The sequence below is a fragment of the Cavia porcellus genome, unplaced genomic scaffold, assembly GCF_034190915.1.
Source record: "Cavia porcellus strain 051 isolate PalLab524CR breed Dunkin Hartley unplaced genomic scaffold, mCavPor4.1 scaffold_19, whole genome shotgun sequence".
Taxonomy (NCBI): Eukaryota; Metazoa; Chordata; class Mammalia; order Rodentia; family Caviidae; genus Cavia; species Cavia porcellus.
In genome coordinates, this window is record NW_026947502.1 from 64,978,129 (window position 1) to 65,001,048 (window position 22,920).

The 22,920-nt window shown below is 47.1% G+C and overlaps 1 protein-coding gene across 6 annotated transcripts; it reads left to right on the forward strand.

Annotated features, from left to right (window-relative positions):
- The first annotated feature begins 117 nt into the window (after positions 1 to 117).
- On the forward strand, positions 118 to 22,195 carry Hsf1 (heat shock transcription factor 1). Of its 6 annotated transcripts, none has more exons than XM_063231270.1 (15): positions 118 to 317; positions 3,466 to 3,559; positions 16,809 to 16,917; positions 17,219 to 17,355; positions 17,609 to 17,733; positions 18,916 to 18,991; positions 19,065 to 19,126; positions 19,227 to 19,323; positions 19,417 to 19,553; positions 19,653 to 19,925; positions 20,406 to 20,492; positions 21,163 to 21,268; positions 21,346 to 21,411; positions 21,484 to 21,553; positions 21,630 to 22,195. In XM_063231270.1, the coding sequence occupies exons 2-15, from the start codon at positions 3,473 to 3,475 to the stop codon at positions 21,833 to 21,835; spliced, it is 1,638 nt and encodes a 545-aa protein (XP_063087340.1). In that variant the 5' UTR covers positions 118 to 317; positions 3,466 to 3,472; the 3' UTR covers positions 21,836 to 22,195. The 6 variants fall into 6 exon arrangements, with proteins under 6 accessions (XP_063087340.1, XP_005000946.1, XP_023418126.1 ...); XM_013145778.2 differs by having other exon boundaries at positions 153 to 317; positions 3,471 to 3,559; XM_005000889.4 differs by lacking the exon at positions 3,466 to 3,559 and having other exon boundaries at positions 122 to 317.
- The last annotated feature ends 725 nt before the right edge of the window (positions 22,196 to 22,920 follow it).

Below are 22,920 nucleotides of genomic sequence, written 5' to 3' on the forward strand. Positions count from 1 at the left end.
AAGGCGCCTGCGCAAAGGAGCGCGCGCGGGCGGGGCGCCTACGGGAGCGTGCCCGTCGCAAGATGGCGGCTGCCATGCGAGGCTCAGGGACCGTGTGTGCGCAACGAGCAGCGGCGCGACGCGGGCCGCAAATGCGGCAGCGGCACTAGCCAGGTTCTATACCCTTCCTCGAGGCCGTCCCTTCTGCCTTCTCACCCGAGATGGATTTGTCCGTAGGCGCCAGCGCGGCGGGGCCCAGTAATGTCCCAGCCTTCCTGACCAAGCTGTGGACCCTCGTGAGTGATCCGGACACCGACGCTCTCATCTGCTGGAGCCCGGTAAGGGCCGCCACAGGCTGCACAAGAGCTGGGGCGCGGGGCTGGGGAGGCCTGCCGGGAGGGGCCCTCGGTTGCGAGGAGCTGCGGCCTGCCAGGCCAGCGTTCCGCACCCTGAGCGGTCGCAGTTGTCTCCGGGGAAAGCCGCCCCGCCCCCCGGCCGCGCAGGCAGTCTGTCGGGAAGCGCAGGATGAGGCTTCAAGTTCTTTGGTCTTTGGGGGCCTTGTCCCCCCGCCTTTTTTCGGCAGTCGTCTGGAAGAGGTTGAGGGCCTTCAGGAGTCGGAGGATGTGTCTCTAGTGGGCAGAAGGGCAGTGGGAGCTACAGAAAGACGTGAAGTCCGAGCTCTTCCCAGATGGTCAGCCACCTAAACAGCTTCTCCTGGGTCTAGTGGGATGACATAGTGACCTCTTTAGTTGTCTGGTGGCTACTATGAGGCATGACTTGAAGTTCATGATCTGCAAATGTTAGGACTTGGCAGGCTGATACGTACGTTTTAATGCAGTTCTTCACCCGTCGTTGGGGCTTACAGAGATGACTCCACGCCTGTGCCTGGAATTGGAGACCAGTGAGTGTCCTGGCTATGACGTCTTGCCCAGTGAGGGCGAGATCCAGGGCTAGCCAATCGTGGCCTGAAGACAGGCCTCACTGATTCAGAGGGAGCTTTTAGAGGGACTGTGCCAGGTGCTACCAAACCTGCCTGACCCCAAAACTTGGGAGTGCTGAGCACCCCCTGCACACACTCCAGTCCCTTAAGCATTCATAAATAAAGGCTAGAGGAGGCCAGGCACTCTACTTCAATTGCCTAATCTATTTACTGAGTGAGCCTCTTCACTGCTTGGAGAATGTTTGGAAATAAAAAGAGAACTATAAAGTTTGTGTTTGTTCTGCTGGTACCTCTTCTTTGTCAGTCTTCCCCTCTCCCCAGACCCAAAAAGTAGCAGTGTCTTTTCCCGAAGGTCATTTTCAGAATTTCCTAGCCAGAGAAAGTGACCCCACTTTTCTGCCTTCTTTTACTCTTCCTTCCACCTCTGCCTTATTCATTATAGCACACAGGGACAGTCCTTACTCAAGTCAAAGAGGAGTATCAGAGATCCTCTGAAATACTCTGAGCATAATTCTACAAGGAAGGTCCATCCTGTCTGGTAATTTGCCTGCTGTTTCTGCTTAAAGATTGTGAGGTATGGAGATAGTGCACCAGTGTACATGCTTTAAGGACCCACAGGATCTTCTGGGGAGGGCTGTTGAATGAGAAGAGAATCTTAGCAGGCCTGTGCCCAGCCTCCATCCACAAGGCACACTTGCTGTGGCCCTGTTGATGTCTTTTCCCAGGGGAGCTGACTGAACTCAAGCATTTGGTCCTACCTGGTCAGTACAGAGCAGCTGTGGTTGTGTCTGTTGTTGGTGCAGGACACAGCATTAAGGGACTGGCATGACAGTGAATATAGAAACCAAGCTCTGGCCAACTGTCCAGGCTGGGCATGGTCCTGTAGAGTTCCATAGAGCTGGCCCAGAGAAAGGAAATAATGCACTTGTCCCCTACTCTTGAAGGTACTCACACCAGTCCTATGGCTTTTGTCAGTAGAGTTCCAGCATGGATCTTCCTGCAGATTCACTGTCCATGACCCAGCCCTTAGAGGCCTTGGAAGCCTTTAGGGTGGACAGTCTTGAGTGTGTTCTCTTTGGTGCTGAAGTCTTCTCACCACTCTGTCAAAAAAAATACCATTTGAGGAAAAATATTGGCTAATTCTCAAGGTGTAATACCTAGGGAAGATCTTCCAACCCCAGAAACCCTTTACTGAGCCAGCTATATTTTGACTGGCAGCCCTGCTATGGGCTACATAACAGGTCACCATCAAGGAACTCATTTGGTAGGGGTTATGGCAGTTGCTCTTTCTTTATGATGTTGTTTTCCCAACTCTAAGCTCTTATACAGTTACACAGGTGGCATCATCCAAACAGGAAGGGCCTCAAAAGATCAGACAGTGGATGGAGGACAGTGCAGTTATATTTGCCCTGGGGAGGAAATTTGGTGACCACATGGTTAGGATCCACACTAACATATGCATGTGGGTTTGAATCGCCCTCTCTTAGTGGGCTTTTCAGTACTTTCCTAAATGTGCCCTTGTATTCTGTACTCAGAGCCATCTCTCAGTCTTGGCTTTCTCTCCTTTATGCAATAACCCCTCAGTCCACCAAATAAGGATCTTGCTAGGCCTTTGCTGGACAGAGAACAAATCTGGAGAGCTGCAGGACTATCAGAGAGAAATGCCCAGACACAGTGGAAAAGTTAGGCTCAGGTACCAGGTACAGTGAATCCCAGTGGTGGTGGGTGGGAGGTTGGATTGTATGTGGTAGTGATTTGGTTGGGTTTGGGTTGGTTTGGTTTTTTTAGGGTCTTGCCATGTAAGTCAGGCTGACCTAGAATTCATAGTGTAGCCCAGGCTGACTTCAAACTCAAGGCTTTCTCCTGCTTTAATTTCCCAAATGCTAGTATATGCCACCATGTACAGCCTGGATCCCAATTCTGTACAAAGTTATTTTAGTCTTTAGAAAGATTGAGAGGAAGCATGAAAAATACTGTTGATTATCTCTGGTAGGTGAGAGTACAGAGTTTTCAATTTAAATTTTTCTTAAAAAGTGAATTTGTGGGGCTAGGGATTTAGTTCAGCGACCCAAGTGCCTGCCTGGCAAGTGTGAGGTTGTGAGTTCGATCCTCAGAACCAAAAAGGGGAGGGGGGTGAAGTTGTTCTTCATAATTGAGAGATGCTTTCAAATTTATTCACTATGTCCGGGTGGATCTTCTAAAAGTAGCTAGACCTAATCCTATGACTCCCTCCCTATGTAGGACCAGCTGTGGTGCTCCAGCCCTAAGAGCCACCTAAGAAGCCTGAGAATAATGCACAGGGCCATATGCTTATATGACACAAATGCTGGGGCAGTTGGGCCGGCAGGTGAAGATGAGCTGGGGTAGACCAAGTCCTTATGATGAGGACCAAGCTACTGGGGAAAACCGAGGTACAAAATTTAAGGAGGCACTCCATTTTTTTAAACCACCCTACACTGACAGTGAGGGCCTGTTTAATTTTTGGTTGGCACTTCTCTGGTCTTTCGCTAGTCCCAGCTTGATGATGTAATTGTCTTCTCTTCAAGAACAGAAATGACACTATCAGTTGAGGCCAAGGAATCCCTGAGGATGAAGAGGCCACAGGTTGCCAAGGCACTGAGCCCAGCTACTGTGGAGAGGGTAGGTTTCTGGTTGTGTAGTTAGGGCAGGGCTGGCTATACAGTAAGGCGAGGGCAGGGCATGCATCCACCTAGATGTTCCTGGTGAAATCACATGAGGTGTTTTTAGAAACAAGAGCCTTCAGCCACAGGTGGTGTCTAGAATTTGCAGACAAGCAAGGCCACTCCTGCTCTCCTAGCTCTTGACAGCCAGGTGAGCTCATTCTCAGACAACTAACAGGAATTGACAGGCCTTCTGGCCTTGCCTTTGCAGCCTTGGCAGAAGTCCTAAAATGCTAGAGGTTACATACAGCAACAGCAGGCTGTGACTTGGGTTGGGTAATCTGGGAGTCCAAGGGCCTCCTGTAATGACCAGCAAATGGTCCTCATTCAATGTATGTTACAAGTAGTTAAGCTTCTTGTATTTTATTCTGTTCTAACCACAACTGTTCAATTAAGTGACATAATTTCCATTTTATAGATAAAAACTGAGACTCAGCTGGGATGCACCTGGTGTGTACGTGTTCCAGCACTTGAGATGCAGCAGTGGGAGGGTCTCCACTCCATGAGTTCAAGACTGGGCTGGGCAATATAGTGAGACTCCCAATTTGAAACAGAAGAAAACTGAAACTCAAAAACGTCAATAAGAGATGGAGATATGGCTCAATGGTAGAGCTCTTGCTTGCATGTACAAGGTCCTGGGTTCAGTCCCCAGCACCATAAAACAAAACATCAAGAAGCTTTAACAAAGAGCTAGAAAATATAAAGACCAAACTGGGCGTGGTGGTACACACCTATAATCCCAGCACTCAGGAGACTGAGGCAAGAGGATTGCTGTGAGTTTGAGGCCAGTTGGGGCTACACAGTGAGTTCAAGACCAGCCTGAACTACATAAAGACCCTATCTCAAAAAACATAAACACTTTAAAAAGAAATGATAAGACCAAATTCAAAGTTCCATAGTAATCCAGCTGTCACTCACTGCCTGCCTTTGCCACATTTCCTGAGTAGAACGCAGATGGAAACCCCTGTTTACCTCCTTCTTAGTTAGACCCCAGCTGCCACTTGAGCAGTGAAGTGGCTGGCCTATTGAATCATAGTTTGGATGTTTTCCTTCACTGGAGATTGAAGTCAGAGCCTCATTCATACTAGGCAAGCACTCTACCACTCAGCTGCATCTCTGACCCTTATTTTATTTTGAGATAGGGTTTTTGCTAAAGTTGCCCCAGCTGGTCTTAGATTCATGCTTCTCCTGCCTCAGCCTCACAAGTAGCTGGGATTAAGGCAGGAGCCACCTCACCCAACTTGTTCATGACTCTTATTGTGGGACCAGAAAGGGCAGCCTTACCACTGAGAGCCACTCATTGTGCAAGGAGCCCACCCAGGATATAGCACCTACCCTGGAAGATTGAGGTAGCTCTGGTCAAGTATAGGAGGACTGGGCTAGAACCTGCCTCTGGCCTCAGGGCTTTCCTCAGAGCCTGGCAAGAGGAGGATATACCGGCCTCACAGGGTGTGAAAAGAGGACAGCTTGACCCCTAAATGTTTCCTAGTACCCAGCATTGCTGGTAGATGCTGCCAGTCTCCCTCTTCTGCCCTTGTTGGCCCTTTGGTGAGCAAAGTTGGCCAAGCTACATGTGTTCATTGGGCTTCAAGATTGCAGTGTGTGGTGGCTGGGCTTGTGGTGCAATGGACCGGTCATGGTGCCTATGTTATAGGTGTAAACGAAAGCTAACCTGAGAAAAAGCAAGAAAAGTACTTAGAGAAGTCATAGAAGGATTTTTAATGAAGAATAAAAGTAAGACTGGGGAAGATGTAGTAGTGGCCATAGCACTGGGTCATCCATGGCTCCCCAGTTCACTAGATGCAGTTGTAGCTACCTATTCAGACTCTTGTTCCATTTAAAGTCCCAATTCCTGGGACCCAGAGACTGCGTCTGGAAAACCAGAGCACATCACAAGCCTCATCCTCAGATGAGTAGGGGAAACTGAAACGGGGAGAGCACATTGCTGGGCAGATACGCAGAGCAAAGGAGAGCTGGACCAGGTGGTATACACCTATAATCCCAGCTGCTCAGGAGGCTAAGATAGCAGGATTAGAAGTTCAAGGCCAGCCTGGACAACATAGTAAGACCTGGTCTCAAATTAAAATTTTAAAAGGGCTAGGATATAGTGATACAATACTTGCCAACATTTGTAAGATCCTTGATTCAGTCTCCAGTAAAGGAATGAGGGTTGGAGCATATGGCCACTTCATACCACATGGAATACAGTGGCCATTAACCTTCTGGGATCATGGAGCCTTTGAGAAAATGTATAAACTCATAGACCTGCTCTGTCTATATAAAAGTATACATGCTGCATTTTGTATGCATTTCAAATTTACTATATGACTCGACATTCACTGATAGCTATGTTGGAGTAGAAGACTGTTGTTTACTACCAGTAGCTGGGAGCCTTATTGCTCCTGTCCTGTCATAATTCCCGTAATAGGTTTTTGTTAGATCCTAGTATAAATATAACCTCCTCCCAGAACTGCCTGTACCCAGCAAAGGAGGCCCCTTGAAGCACTGAGGCAAGGATATGGGACATTGGGCTCCCTGAGATTCACTAGCCAACTCTGAAACTCATAACCCTTAAATAAGGCTTGCTTATTTCCATAGTCCACTTGGATTTAATGTTTACTACGTAAGAAACCATCCATAGTGGTACACACCTGTAATCTCAGCACTAAAACAAGAAAATGACAGTTCAAGCCCAGCTGGCCAATTTAGTAACTTTGCAGAAGTCTCAAAATGAAAAGTGAAAGAACTAGGAATGTAGCCTAGTATTAAGGCCTCTAGTAGCCCAAGAGCAAGGAAAGACTGAACAGACCTCAAACATTAGAAGACAGATGAAGATAGGGTGAACCATACAATTGCATTTGCTCTGTGCAGAGGCAATTTCAACTTAAGTGCAGAGAGACCCTAACAGACCAGACTGTGGAGAAGCAAAGGTAGCTAGAGTATGTGGGGCATGGTACCAGAGAGAAGGAAGTTCAGGCAAGATAGAGCTTCTGCAGTATGCAGGTGAGCTCCCTGGAATCTTTGCTAAATGCTGATTTGCTCCTGTAGACTATAGACCTTTACAGAGGAGGCTGATGAACTAATAGGGGAGCAATTCAGGCTCACAAAAGATCACAAATTATTTTCATTTTCACCACCTAGAGTGGAGAAGCCACTGTGTTTGAATACAGAGGGAGTTCATCAGAGACCTAAGAGGACCACAGTTGGACATGGTGCTAAAAGCCCAGAGTAAAGAGCTTCTAAATGCTTTGAAACAACCCTGGAAGTGATGGGGCTAGCCTGTACTAAGTGAAACTGTCCTCAAGTACAGCACTCCAGAAAAAAAGACTAACAGAATTCAAACATGCATCATAAAGTACCCATTTCTGGGCTGGGGGTTAGCTCAGTGGTGTAAGTGCCTGCCAGGCAAGCATGAGGTCGTGTGTTTGATCCCCACTACCACCAAATAAATAAATAAAGTAACCATTTCCTAGACCCAGTCAAACTGGGTAAGTCAGTAGGCAAGAAAATTTGATTTGTACAGAAGGGTGAGAGTTGATAGTAATAGACTCAGGTTTGATGGGATGACAAGCAAGAACATTAAAACAGTTTTAACCATGTTCCATGTGCTGAAGAAAAGCAAAGACATGAAGACTGAGAATTAGAAGATAAAGCAAAAAATAAGTTGGATAAAATGTCACTGAAGCTCATCTTTCAGGCAAAGGAATTCCGTGTTACTTACATAGACCCTACCCTCCCATAGGACAGCACACAACCTCCACCTGTGCCAGTGTATCAGGGGCAGTGCCAAGACTGGCAGCTCATGCTCTTGACACAGAGGGCTCACTCTCCCAGAAACATGCATGATCCCAACTCATGCTGAGAAAAACATCAGACAAATAAAAGCTGAAAAACATTCTGCAAAGTACCTGACCAACCTTCCTTGAAACTGTCAAGATCATCCAAAACTAGGAAAGTCTGAGAAACTGTCACACTGAAAGAAATATAGAAGACGTGATAGCTAAATGTAATGTCGTAATTTGGACAGTGTCCTGGAGCAGAAGGAGAACATTTGAATGGGAGAACACAGTATAGCCTTTCTTAAAAGTATCCAGTGAACTTTGACAGATATACTGTACAAAAAAGGTAAAATGTCCGTAACAGAAAAACTAGATGTGAGTTATATGGAACCTCTGTGTACTATCTTCCCAACTTTTCTCCAACTTTACAAGTACTGCCAGGCGTGGTGACACGTAACCTATAATCCCAGCACTCTGGAGGCTGAGGCAGGAACATTGCTGCAAGTTTGAGGCCAGCCTGGACTACATAGTTCAGGAGCAGCCTGAACTATACAGCAAGACCCTGTTTCAGCAAACCAAAAAAAGGAAAGCAAGCTAGGAGAAAGGAGACAAGGACACCAGTCTTAACTGGGTAATGACTCCACTCTACTCCAGAAAGAATTTAGGGATTTCCAAATAAGGTCACACTGTGAGGTGCTAAGGGTTAGGGCTTGAACATGCCTTTTTTTGGTGTTAGGGGACAACCCATAACACTAGAATACAATATCATCCAGCCTACATTCACAGCAAGAAAATCTCAGTTTACATGAGAAAAGACCAAAATGCCTGCAAGCAGAGAGGGTATAGCTATTGTGATTACAGATAATGAAACTAAAGCAATTCATAAAAATGCTACAAGAAAGCCAAACCTGATGGTACTTATCAGTTGTATTTTCTTTCTCTTTCTCCCCCCCCCCCGCCTTTTTTTTTTTTTTTTTTTTTTGAGTACCAGGGATCAAACTCTAGATTTTGTGCTTGCCAGGGAGGTACTTATGCTGCAGTCATTCATATGTATATATTTGTTTTGTTTTGTTTTGTTTTGTTTGTTTTTAAAGACAAGGTCTCACTATGCAGTTCAGGCTGGCCTTGTGCTCACTTTGTAGCCCAGGCTGGTCTCGAATGCACAAGGATCCTCCTGCCTCAGCCTCCCGAGTGCTGGGATCACAGGCATTAGCCAACCTTGCCCGGAAGTTATATTTTCTTACTAAAACTTTTTTTTTTTTTTTTTTTTTTTGGTGGTACTGGGGATAGAACCAAGAGTAATTCTACCATTAAGCTATACCCCCAGTCCCCACCCCATTTTTCAATTCTTTAGCCAGAAGATAAATGATACTATATAGAAACTTTAGAAAAGAGAGTCAGTAGCAGCAATAACTAGCCACATATGAAAGGCAGTCTTCAGTTCTGTAAAACATACAGGAAATTAAAACCACAATATACAATAATACTGTATAGATGTAATATATAAAATAGCCACACATGAAGTAGGAGATAAGGAGTCATCAGAGTATAACCCATGGGTCAGTTGCCTGTTTTTGTAAATAAAGTTTTAATGGAGAATGTTATAGTTGGCTCCATTAATGGTTCAGCTATGGTGGTACCCTGGTGCTTTTCTTGAGGTAACTTTTGTGTACTAGCCTGACCCTGTGGCAGTGACTCCATCTGATCACGTAGGCCCTGCATCATCTCACACCCATCTTAGGAAGAAGGATAGGTATAGCACAATGAGATAATTTAAGAGAGAGCACATTCATGTAGCTCTTTTTTATACTGTATTATAATTCTATTTTATTATCTTTAATCTCTTATGGTACCTAATTTATAAATTAAACTATCAGAGATATGTATACAGGAACAGGAAAACAACTGTGGTTTCAAACAACTTGGGAGTGGCTTGGGAGGCACTATTGTGCATCAAATACCAGAAGAAAAGTAGAATGACTATATTAATATCAAAGTAGACCTAAGAGCATTGTTAACATTGTTAAAGAGGGATTTTATATTGGGGCTGGGAGTGTGTAGCTCAGTGGCAGAGTGGGTAGTTACCACATGTGAGGCCCTGGGTTCTATCCAGTACACCACAAAGAGAAAAGAGGGCATTATTATGGCTTATGCCTAGATGTCCCCTACAAAGTCCAAGTGGTCATAGGTATAGGTATGGCTTTTCAGAAATGCTGCATCTAGAGTATGTGATGTTGGAATTAAGGGTGTGTAGATACTAAATTAGTCTATTTACTGATTCAGCATAGGTCTGGATGTGGATAATGGGAAGGCCCACCCTGGGTGTGATTGATAACCTGCCCTAAGGGTGTGTGGCCTTGATAGAATATTAGGAACAGAAAGAGGGCTGCTGTTGTCACTGCTTCTTGCTTGCTGCTTCCTTACTTCACCCCTTTGCTGCCTTCTGCTTGCCATAGACTTTCTCTGCCATACTTCCCTGCCTTGGAGCCAGCCAATTATGAACTGAAACTTCTACAAACCGTGAGCTACTATGCACTTTTTCTCCTTTAATTTTGAGTGTGAGATGTTTTGTCTCAGCAACAAAAAAAGTAGGTTTTATATAATAAACTTTAAGAAACTTTAGGAAATACATCAAGCAGATATAATAATCCTGAATATGGGCTGGAGGTTTAGTTTAGTGGCATAAACGCCTGCCTGGCAAGTACAAAATGATGTTTCCCTGGTACAAAAAAAAAAAAAATCCTGAATATGTCTGTCAAACAACCAAGCATACCTGAAACAAAAAATGATCAGAATTGAAAAGAGAAACATCTGCAGTTTTAGTCACAAATGTCAACATTTATCTCTCGGTGATTAGTTGCAGTTGAGAGAATTTCAGAGGAGAGAAGATACAAACAATACCACAACCAGCGTAGGCTCTAGACATCTGTCTATCCAACTAGATCAGAGCCTAACTTCTCAAGCACTCACAGCACATTTACTAACACAGAGTGTCCTGGGCTGTGAAACAAATCTCAGCAGACTTAATAGAACTGAAATCATTAAAGTCTGTTTTGTGACTATAAAGAAATTAATCTAGAAATCAGTTGTTAACCACCTAACAGCAGAGAAATCTCCAGACTAAAGCGGTGCTTACGATTTGTAATAGCCCGATCTTGTAAACAACCTAAATGCCCATCAACTGAGGAATGCATAAAAAAAGATGTGGTATTTTTATGCAATGGAGTACTACTCTGTCATAAAGAAGGATAAATTGGAGACTTTCCTAGGTAAATGGATGCAACTTGAAACCATACTCATAAGTGAAATAAATCAGACACACATGTAAGCATCATATTGTCTCACTAGTATGAGAAGCTGAAAGGAACAACACGTGTATATGTAAATATATGTATATATAATATATATGATATATAAAAAATAGTTAAGATAGTTGTGCTACTGATTTTTCTGAGGTCATTGAAGAGAAAGATTTGTGCTGGTATTTTTCAGACACTTGAATGCAGATGTCTTGTGCTCTAGGTGAATGATTTGGGGATGACAATGCACAATGCCAGTTGACATGTTTTGAAACTTTGTTTTACTTTTTTTCTTTTTTCTCTTTGAAATAAAATGGATTGGGGGCTGGAGGTTTAGCTCAGCGGCATAAGCGCCTGCCTTGGAAGCAGGCAGTCGTGAGTTCGATCCCCGGTACCGATAAAAAGGAAAAAGACAAAAAAAAAAGAAATAAAATGGATTTTGCAGGGGAGCAGTGGAGAGAAATTGTTCCATTAAGTGACTGTTTTAGAAAAAAAAGACAAGCTGGGCATGTGATGACACACACCTATATCCCAGTGCTTGGGAGACAAAGGCAGAAGACAGGAAGATAGTCATGAGTTCTAGCCAACCTTGTAGCCAATCTTTGATACATAGTGAGTTGCAGCCTGTACTGCAAAGCAAGACCTTATCTCAGGAAAAAGAGGGGAAAAAAATAAAACAACAAAAAACAAGGATGGCCTAAATATCCATTTTAAAAAAGTTTTTAAAAAAAGTGGAGGACGGTGATGAAGCTCAGCATCACAGCACCTGCCTGGCCCTGCATTTGATCCCCAGTACCAAAAACCAAGTATAAAAAAAAAAAAAAGCCCAGCACAATGATACATATCTGTAATCTCAGGTGTCCAGGAGGCTGAGCCAGGAGTATCCCTTGAGTCCATGAATTTGATACTAGTGTGGACAACACAGTGAAGCCTTATCTCCAAATACAAAAGAAACAGAAAAAAAAAAAAAAAGTAAATCCAAAGCAAGCAGTAATAGTAAAGACAATGGAAGAAATCAGTGAAATTAAAACAAAAATGAACCCAATAGTTGATTCTTTAAAAAAAACTGATGAACTCATAGCATGAACAATAGAAGATATAAACTAATATCAGGAAGTAAAGATGTATCACTGTGGACACTGCAGAATGTGAGCCAATGAGGAAGTGCTGAAAACCGTGCTGCATGTGGATTTTGCAACCTGAATGAAATAGACCTTCCTTCAATTCCTTCAAAACCTTAAACTACTGGTCTCACCTGGGATGAAATAGCAACCTAAAAAAGACGTCAACAATTGGACTCTCAGTTATAAATCTTCCATAAGAGAAGTGTCCAGGCCCAAATATTTTCACTGGTGAATTCCAACAATTGCAAAATAAATAGTGTCAGTTTTTTAAATCCTTCCACAAATTAGCAAATGAGGCCAGCATTACTTTGACATCAAAATTAGCAAAAATAGTCCAAAAAAACACAGCCTAATGTCTTTTATAATGTTTTCCACAAAATAAGCAAATCAACTCAGCATTGTATAAAGAGTAGTGTCACAAAATTTAGGGCAGGTATTTAATTCAGTGGCACAGTGCCTGCCTGGCAGGTGTGAAGTCCTGGGTTTAATTCCCAGTACCCAAAAAAAGGTTTAACAAAAGTTAAAATTTATGACTTTAAAAAAAAAATGAGAAAATTAACAATAACAAGAAACTTGTTCAGCCTGATACACAAATCTTTATAAAAAAGGGTCCACATTATACCAATGATAAAAGATTGTTTTCTTTCCGATCATGACAAAGCGTAGTGTGCATTTTCAGTAATCCTGTTCAACAGTTGATTCTTATCTCAGAAAGACAAGAAAAGGCCTATATACAGGAACAGAAATCCTCAGCCAATTTTTTTTTAGATCCCCAGGTGGTTGAATCTGCAGGTGTGAATTTTTTTAGTATTTTTTCCATCCCTTTCTCTTTCTTCTGTTATGTTTACTGATAGAATTAATGGTTCCCCGTAATTTTTTTGATATTATTTCTGTTGTTTAAATTGTATAATCTGGGGCTGGGGATTTAGCTCAGCAGCATAAGCCCTTCCTTGCAAGTGTGCAGTCGTGAGTTTGATCCCTGGTACCGATAAAAACCCAAAAAAAAAAAAAAAATCCTAGATTGTATAATCTAGCAATAGATTTTCAGGGGTTGGGGATATAGCTAAGTGGCACAAGTGCCTGCCTGGCAAATACAAAGTCCCAAGTTTGTTTTTGTTTTTGTTTTTTTGGTACCGGGGCTCAAACTCACAACCTCATCATGCTTACCATGCAGGCATTTACACCATTGAGCTAGGTCCCTGGCCCCAAGATCCCCAGTTTGATTCCCAGTACCAAAAAGAAAAAAAAAGATGAAATAGGTTTTCAGAGTTTTCTTTGCAGCTCACCTCCATCAAGCTACCAATGAACTTTTCATGTTGGTTTTTCTACAAGAATTTCCATGAGAGCTGGGTATCGTAGCACATGCCTATAATCTCAGCACTTTGGGAGGCTGAGGCAAAAGGATAGCCACAAGTTCAAGGCCAGTCCCTGAGAATCATCTTTTTTATTTTATTTAAGGAGGAAAAAGAAAAAAAAAGGGTACAAGTTGTACGGAATTTCAGAAAAAATAAACAGGAAATCATTAGTTAATTACATATTGTCATCCTAGAAATAGTTGTTGAAGTTACAAAATTAAAGCATATAGAGGGGACTTTCAAACAGTGAGACTGCAAACAGTTTTGTTCAATGATCCAACAAAACCCAGTAATATGGTTATCTATCTTATACACTTAAATATATATGCAGTTATACCTGAGAACCATCTTTATGAGTTACACCTTACAGATTTTTCTGTTTGATGATACTTTGTGTGCTCCTTTTAATTCCAGTTTTCTTCAGTTCTCTGAAAAGATTTACAGAGACATACTGGATGTCTTTTGAATCTGTGTCTTTTGTCTGTCTCTCACAGGCAGCTTCTGCTCTCTACTCCTCTGTGCATGGGTCACAAGTTCCTGTTTTTTATGCACACCTTGTGTATTTTGTTGAAGGCCTGTACATTTTAGCTAGTATATTTTAGGACTTCAAGTGGCTGTCCCTTTCTCCTGTGCCTGTTTCTGTTCTCTTTCCTGCTGGCTAGTAACTTGGTAGGCTCACACCCAGTCCTTAAGCTCCAGTAATTACTCTGTTGTTTTTTATAGTACCCCTGAACACACATAGTTAGGACCGTTGAGTCTAGTTAAATCTGACCTCTGATGAGGGGCTTGGTTACATTTAGTTTAGAGGTGAGGTTGTTGGGCTGCTGGGGCTGAGGGGGAAGGCAGAGTGGGATTGTTGGTTGAACAGTGGCCATTTCAGCTCAAGCTTAGGCACTGTCCAGCCAAGCAGACTGCTATGGGATTTAGCCTCTTCTGATTTGGAGCTGTGGTTATGAGCAAACAAAGATCTGAGCTTTCCCATACCATTCCATAAGAAGTAAGCTCTTTAAGGAGGAACAGAGCGCTCCTGCTCCCCTGGGCAAAGGCAAGGAGCGACTAGCCTGAGCACTATCCTTGACTCCATGCTCCTAGCATGTAAGCTGGTATGAGGGTGATGGCAACCCAGGGTTATCAGTTGCTGGGCCTAGAGTAGAGGCCCCATTCTAGGGACAAGACTGGAGCTGGAGAAGGACCTGTCCTGGCAGCCACATTCAGTTGCCTCAGAGGATGCCCCTCCCAGAAGTGTCCCTAAATCCTTGAGGGGAACTAGGATGGGGCCCTTCATATGGCCACAGCCTTCAGCCTGAAGTTGCAGTGACTGGGAGAGTGCGTGATGGCTGTCTTACAGTTGCAGTGGGCTTCACTAAGTACATGTTGCTTTATTTGTTAGACACTTTAGAAAAATTTCCAGAGACTTCTCACTTTGCCTCCCCAAAAGTGAAAATGGTAGTGTTTCTGCATACTGATTCCTAACTGGCAGTGTTTTTTCCTTGAGTGGGCCACTACCTTTTTGTGGCTGTTGACACTCTAGACCAGTGACGGTGAACCCATGACATGCGTTTCACAGAAGTATTTATCATTGAAAACTCTAATCTGGTGTGGTGGCTCATGCCTGTAATCCCAGCACTCGGGAGGCTGAGGCAGGAGGATTGTGCGAGTTCGAGACTAGCCTGGGCTTCAAAATGAGCTCAAGGCCAGTCTGAACTGCATAGCAAGACCCTGTCTCAAGAAGGAAAAAAAAAAAAAAACTAAAAAACATTCACCCTCATTCCTCTAGGTCCTGTCTGCTTTACAGGCTGGAGCTACATAGTGAAATCTTGTCTCAGAAAGACAAAAAAAATACATAAATAAAATAAAATGCCAAAGGCATGATCCCTTTTAATTATTCCTACTTGGAGTTTCTTTTACTTTGGATGTTCTCTGTAAGATTTGAAAGGTTATTGGCTCTTTTTTTGATACAGGATTTCATTGTGATTTTTGATACAGGGTCTCATTGTATAGGTTTGTATTTGTTTTATTGAGACAGGGTTTTGCTATGTAGTTCAGATTGGTCTTGAACTCACTTTGTAGCCTAGGCTGGTGTTGAACTCGGCAATCATCCTGCCTCAGCCTCCCAAGTACTGGTGTTACAGGCATGTGTCAGCAAGGTTGGCCAGTAGCTTTCCTGACTCTGTAGAGTCTATTCTTTGAATACTGTTACTGCAGTGTTCGTTTAGCTCAGTCTGGACCAGATGTTTCTTAAACGCATAGAGCCGGTAAATCTCTGCATGTTATGGTTCACCTTGAACACTGAGCCTTCTTATGCCAGGCTCCAGGATCAGCAGAGGTAAGAGCTCAGGGCTCTTCGGGTCTTTCCCAGGCATAAATACTTGTAGCCTTTAGAGTCTCAGGAATTCTCAGATGTTTCAGGACCCTAATGATCTCTTTTACCACCTTTGCCTTTTAAATTTTCTGATTGCCCTCTGTTAATGTTGCAGCAGCCATGACCTTTAAAAATTGCCTTTTTCTGAGCATGGTGGTCATACCTGTAATCCCAGCATACAGGAGGATTGATACAAATTTAAGGCCAGCCCAGGTTACATAGTAAGTTCAAAGCCAGCTTGAATTACAGTGAGACCCTGTCTCAAAACACCAAATTGAATAAATGAATGAAGTGCAAGCCAACTATCCTCACATTTGGAATCTTCTTCCAGGGAGCTGTCTGATACTGACAGTCCTCTGTAATGGGTCCTGAAGGAGCTGCAGCCTTTGGCTTTCAGGGTTGCAGGAGGGGAGGTGAACCAGGGCAGACCGTGCAGCTCACTGCTGAAAGAGGCAGAAAAACTCAACCTTATTTCTACTATTATTTCTTATCTCTATTGATCCGGGAGCTACTTACTATTTTCTGGTTCCTTTTCCGAGACCTGGAAGAGTCAACAGCTTTTCTTACCAGTTTTCTCCCTGCTACTTTAAAGCCTTCCACTGCTGTTTCTGTTCACTACCTGTTTGTGCCTGTGCTTATTTTTGTGCTTCTGTGTTGGAAAGTAGCTCTGGTGGCTAACCTGGGACCACCAAGCTGTCTGGTTTCTAAAGAAACCAGAAAGCCCACATCATAGTTCCTGCCCCCACTAGGGAGATCCCTGCTTCACTGTCCCTTACTTATTGATTCCTGGGCTCAGTACCACCACAGAGCCCGCCTTCCCCTACCACTCTGTGGCCCTGCCTACTCCTAATCCATGACTCCTGAGCCACCATGACTGAGTTTAGAAAAGGCTGCACATGCAGAGCTTGACAGTCTCTAGTGTTGTTTAATGTGCCAGGAGAATAAAGTTGCATTTCTGGGCATAATTGTATCTTCCTCCAGAGTGGCAGAAATTTGGGCACATTTCCTTGGTGATCTTAGTTTATCTGGCTGTTCTCAAGGAAAATTTGCTGATTAAAGTAAATGTCAGTTCCCTAGAGCATGGGGCCAGAGTGCTATGGGCTTTTCATGAATATAATCACAATATACAGGAAGCATGAGCAAGAGAGCTCCTCTCCGGCTGTGTGGCCTCCACCACCTAGCCCTGGGCCTCTTAGATAGGAGATAGGCTAGGGTCCAAGGGGTAAGTGCTTCTTGTGCAAGCCCCAGGATCTGTCAACTACACACAGCTCCCATGTATCTCCTGACAGAGTGGGAACAGCTTTCATGTGTTCGACCAGGGCCAGTTTGCTAAGGAAGTGCTGCCCAAGTACTTCAAGCACAACAACATGGCCAGCTTCGTGCGGCAGCTCAACATGTGTGAGTATACTGACCCTGCAGTAGGAGGTGAGCCCTGGCCTGGCTTGCCTTGGGGCTGGGGTAGAATGCCATTCCTGGGGTGGGAGAACCCTGAGGGGCAAACCTGAGGGCCACATGGGGGAGTCTCTCTCCTGAACAGGAGGAGTGGAACTAGGGGTTGGGATGCAGCTCAGAGCTGGGGCACTTGTGTAGTATAGAAGGAACTGTGTGGCGATGGGGTTCCTCGGGTAGAACCACCCAGTCACAAGTTTAGGCTCTGGCCTCTGCCCTCATGTGGACCTGTCCTCCCCCGTGTATGCAGATGGTTTCCGGAAAGTGGTCCACATTGAGCAGGGTGGCCTGGTCAAGCCAGAGAGGGATGACACTGAATTCCAGCACCCATGCTTCCTGCGTGGTCAAGAGCAGCTCCTGGAGAACATCAAGAGGAAAGTAACAAGTGTGAGTCCCCAGCCTTGGGCTCCCTACAGGCTGTATGTGGAGCAGCTTCCACGCAGTATACCCCCTGAACTCTCCCTTTCAGACACTCCACACACTCATACACACACTTAGCACCCTTCAGCCTTCACATTGACAGGCCCATGGCTCTTCCCACTACACCCTAGGTCTCCCTCTCTCTGGGATCTACTGCAGCATGGGAGCCACCATGCTCCAGTGCCACCTCAGAGACTCTTGCTCCTCACCCTCAACCCAGGTGTCCACCCTGAAGAGTGAGGACATAAAGATCCACCAGGACAGTGTCACCAAGCTGTTGACAGATGTGCAGCTGATGAAGGGGAAGCAGGAGTGTATGGACTCCAAGCTCCTAGCCATGAAGCAGTAGGTCCCATGGCTTGGGAGGGATAAGGAGGCCCGCCCCTACCCATCCCTGCAGAGAGCTGCTCTCCGATCTTCCCCAGCCCCACTTGCTGTGGTTTCTGTGGCAGAAGCTCTTGAACCTGCAAGTCTCTTAAGTTTAGAACACTCCTATGTAGTGCCCACTGCCTTCATTTTCCATTCTGCTAAGTCATGCTCCTGTTCTGAGAAGATCAGTTTTCCCCTGGTTCCTGTGCCCATAGGCAAGCTGGGATTTGGCGTCTCCCTGAGGGCCAAGGCTGTCAAGAGCCTGACCCCAATACCTAGCATTGCCTGGCACAAGGTGTCACCATTCTCAGATGCCTCTGCACGAGCTTGTGGGCAAAGCAGTTCAGGTTTTTACTAGAAGCCCTGTAGCCACTACATGAATTCCCTGTGGTCCCTTAGGCAGGACCTGAGTTCTTGCAAATTCCACTGCAAAAGCCTAGCACATGAGTGGCACAGAGAAACAGGCAGGGCTGCCGCTAGTAAACCAGCCTTTCTCGTGGCCATTTCCCAGGGCATGGGAACAAAGATTGGTTAGGAGCTTTGTGGAGCCAGCCCACCAGAGTGGCAGGGATGAATAAGGGCCCTGCTTACCTGGGTGGTGGCAAAAGTGCTCAGGTACTTCATCCCCACCCACAAGGCTACTCCAACCCTGATAAGGGGCTCCTAGATGCTCCCCCCACAAGACACAGGATTTCTCCCATGTGTCACACAGGCCCCAAAAGCCTGACTACTCGAGAACCTGTCTCTTATGCTCAAGGGGGGCAGGTGGTTGAGGCTGGGGGCACAACTCCAGTAAGACCTTGGGAGGGCCAGCCAACATGGTGCGAGGATCTTGATACGTACCAGGCGAGGTCTACTCCAGTTCTGCCTTCCCTCAAGCCTTTCCATCCCACTGGTATTTTTGTGTCCCCTAGAAACACAGTGGGCTGGAGATGTAGCTCAGTGGTAGAGCTCTTGCTTTGCATGCACAAGGTCCTGTGTTTTATCCACAATACCACAAAAGAAATACAGTGGGACTGGGGCTGGAGGGTTGGTGTCAGCAAGACCCCTGCACCAGTCTTGTCTCCTATGCCTTTACCTGCCTGAGTTCAGGGGAGGTCTGTGGAACCTTGCCCAGCTCCTGAAACAGGGACCCACTGACCTCCTTATGTGTCACAGCGAGAATGAGGCCTTGTGGCGGGAAGTGGCCAGCCTGCGGCAAAAACATGCCCAGCAGCAGAAGGTCGTCAACAAGGTAAGGCAGAACTGGTGGTAGGTAGGTCCCTCCACGGCTGGGCCAGAGTGACAGTGTCCTCTCTGCCCCACAGCTCATTCAGTTCCTGATCTCGCTGGTGCAATCAAACCGGATCCTAGGGGTGAAGAGAAAGATGTGAGGCACTGGGGATGCCTGCACCCTCCACCTAGGCCTGGGTATCCTTGCCTCTTCTGTTGCATCCTGGCAGACAGCTAACCCCACTCTTCCCCTGCAGCCCCCTAATGTTGAGTGACAGCAGTTCAGCACACTCTGTGCCCAAGTACGCCCGACAGTACTCCTTGGAACGTGTCCACGGCCCAGGCTCGTACTCGGTATGCATCGAGCCAGATGGCACAGCCACCAGGTACCCAGGACACTGTGCTGCCACAGGCATGTATGCATGTGGCCACTGCCTCTGATTGCAGGCTTCATCCTCGGCCTACAGTAGCTCCAGCCTCTATGCCCCAGACTCTGTCACCAGCTCAGGACCCATAATCTCTGATATCACGGAGCTGGCTCCCACCAGCCCCCTGGCCTCTCCAGGCAGGAACATAGATGAGAGGTAGGCCATGTCACTAGTTCTGTCCTTCTGTGGGCCCAGGACAGAGTTGGGAGTGGTGGAGCCAGCTGGGGCTCCTCCTGACATCCCCACTATGTCTAGGCCCCTGTCCAGCAGCCCTTTGGTGCATGTCAAGGAAGAACCCCCCAGCCCACCTCGCAGCCCCCGGGTGGAGGAGGCCAGTCCTGGGCACCCATCCTCTGTAGACACTCCCTTGTCCCCGACCGCCCTCATCGACTCCATCCTGCGGGAGACCGAACCTGCCCCTGCCACCTCAGCCACAGCTGTAGTCTCCACCGAAGCTAGAAGCCACGCCCCCTCACCCACACCGGCTTCTGCCTCTGAGAAGTGCCTCAGCGTAGCCTGCCTGGACAAGTGAGTACTGCTCCTATGCATGTAGCTAGGGCCTTTGCTGGGATGGTCCTGGAGGGCTAGCACAGAGTGGCAAGCAAGGCAGGACCTCCAGGGTCTGTGGGCACTGTTTGCTGAGGGTAAGTGGAGTAGACCTGAGCCCCACACTCACATACTAACCTCAGGGCTTAAGGCTGGGGGGAGATGCTATTCAGATTACCACAGCCCTCATTCCACAGAAGCTAAGGGTACATGGCAGGGCCTCACTTTTCTAGGAGCCCCAGCCCTCTGGGCCCTCTTACTACAGCCATCACGCCAACTATAGCAAAGTACAGGATCATGGTACTTGTGATGCTGTACATACTAGGGCAGGATATGGAGAGTGAAGGCTCAGTCTTGACCACCTGAGACCCTGCCCCAGAGGCTAAGCAAGGGTAGTGGGCATAGACCCCTCCCCCGGCCTCTGCCTGCAATGGGGGGGGCTCTTGTCTTTGTATCTTGCAGTTTGGCTCGCACTCCACAGATGTCTGGGGTCGCCCGCCTCTTCCCCTGCCCCTCTTCTTCCTTTCTGCATGGCCGAGTCCAGCCAGGGTTAGCGCTGCCCCCAATGGGGAGGGAGGAGGGCTCTGCCAGAGCTCGGGCCCCTCCTGCAGCCACCAGATCCTGACCTGGGTATAGCACACTCACCTTGTCTGGTGGAAGGTACCCAGGGGACAGCCTCTCAGGCTCTGCATCTTCACCAACTGCCCTGGGCATAGGCCAGTGGCTGTGACTGAAACAGGGTCCCACCTGACCTGGCCATCAATGCAGGCAGGATGTAGGGTGACTTGCTAAGTTTCCCCTCTGGGTGGGGTGGGCCCTGTAGCACTTGTGGAGCCAGCCTAGCTGCTGCCCTCATGGCCTAGGTGTACCCAGTGGCCTAGGGCCTTCTGAGTCACAGCAGGGGCTGGGAGAGGGACAGACCCAGCCCCACTGAGCACAGCTCTGTCTTCTTGCTATTTTTCAAGTGCAATGGTTAAACTCCCTTGAGCTGGAAGAGTTCTGTCCCCCTCCCATTTCTAGAGCTGACCCCCTTGTCCTCTGCTGCCTTCTTGGCCCAGCTGTTCTCACCAAGGACACACACACAAACACAGAGTCCCCTATTCCCCAGTTCCATGCTGGCTGTCCTGGGGGCAACGCCAAGGGGAGCCCTTCCCCCAAAAGAGCATGTCTGGGTTGAGGGACCTAGGCCACTGGTTTACCTGCCCTCACCTTGGGCCAGGAATGAGCTTAGTGACCATCTGGACGCCATGGACTCCAACCTGGACAACCTGCAGACCATGCTGACCAGCCATGGCTTCAGTGTGGATACCGGTGCCCTGCTGGACGTGAGTCTGACCCACTCCACCCACCTGGCCCTGCCTGGTCACCAGTCAGCCCTGACTTCCCTCCCTCCCTCCCACAGCTGTTCAGCCCCTCCGTGACCTTGCCTGACATGAGCCTGCCTGACATTGACAGCAGCCTGGCCAGCGTGCGTAGGCGGGCAGGGTGGGGGGCAGAGGGGCCTCACAGCAGCCCTTATGGTACCTCTTCCAACCCATAGATCCAGGAGCTCCTGTCTCCCCAGGAACCTCCTAGACCTCTTGAGGCAGAGAACAGCAGCTCTGACTCAGGTGAGCAAGCTCTGTGCCACCTCCCTACCCTTTCTCCTCCCCCTTGCCCACCCCACAGCTGATCCCTACCCTACAGGGAAGCAGCTGGTGCACTACACAGCACAGCCCCTGTTCCTGCTGGACCCAGATGCCGTGGACACAGGGAACAGCGAGCTGCCTGTGCTCTTTGAGCTTGGGGAGGGCTCCTACTTCTCTGAGGGGGATGACTACACGGATGACCCTACAATCTCCCTGCTGACAGGCTCTGAAGCCTCCAAAGCCAAGGACCCCACTGTCTCCTAGAGACCCCAGAAAGACAGGCTGGCCTGTGGTCTGCCTCCCATCTCGGGACAGGCACATAGTCCTGGGGTGTCCTGGATCAGCTTCTACAGCCCCAGTAGGGCACAGCAAAGGGACTTGGGGCTGGGCAGTGCCTTGGGTCTGGTGAAAGTCCTGAGGCCTGCACACTCACTGCCCTTGCCCCAACCTGGGAGTCCTGGTTTGGTTGAGGCTTCACAGATACACTTTGGACTGACCCTGCAGGTTGTTTATAGAATTGTATTTTGGATTTTTTACATGAGGGTCCCCTTCCCTTTCACAAAGAAATATATAAACATAGACAGAAAAGAGTGATAGTAATCTATAAATGGACAAGCTCTGTGCTGTGGCCTCCCCTGTGTTTCTTCCTACCCTGGGGTAATAAGGTTCAGATGCAAGGGAAAAGCCCAAGATAGAGAGGTCACTGCAGGCGTGGCTTTTGGTGACCCTGGAAAACAGCAGATGCCCTAGAACCAGTTTTTGCTTACAGCTCTGGGGGTGGCAAAGAAGGGCAGTTTGGCTGGGTTTCAGCTGGCCTCCTTTCTTAAGATGTGCCCACTCAAGAATGGGGACATAAATAGGTATACCTGCGGAAGGGGAAAGAGTCAGACTCCTTTCTGTACTTGTGAAACTGGGCTGGCTTTGGGGCAGAGGCAGCCTATTCTTGCTCCCTGGGTGACAGTGGTACATTCCTGTCTCCCAGGTCAAGCCCTGCCATCTGAGGGGTGGAGGGTGGCACAAGGGCCCCACTATGTAGGAGAGACAGGCCAGACAGCCCCAGGTCACTCTATCTGCCCAGAAATTCACCTACTACTCACTGTCATCAGCAGGTCAGGGTGATTGCTACCAGAGAGGCACTGTCTGCACCCTGGGGTCTGCTGGCCTCCTTGTGAGGAGCACCAGCCAGGATAAAGCAGCCCCTAGTTAACCTCCCTTCCCTTCACTGCCATGACCAGAGAGATGATACAAACCAATTTAAAGGGGCTAAAGCAGCACAGCCCTGAGGCAACCACCCACCTTCCCCATCTTACTGGGCCACTGCTTTAGGTCAACTATGGCTTCCCCAGTTC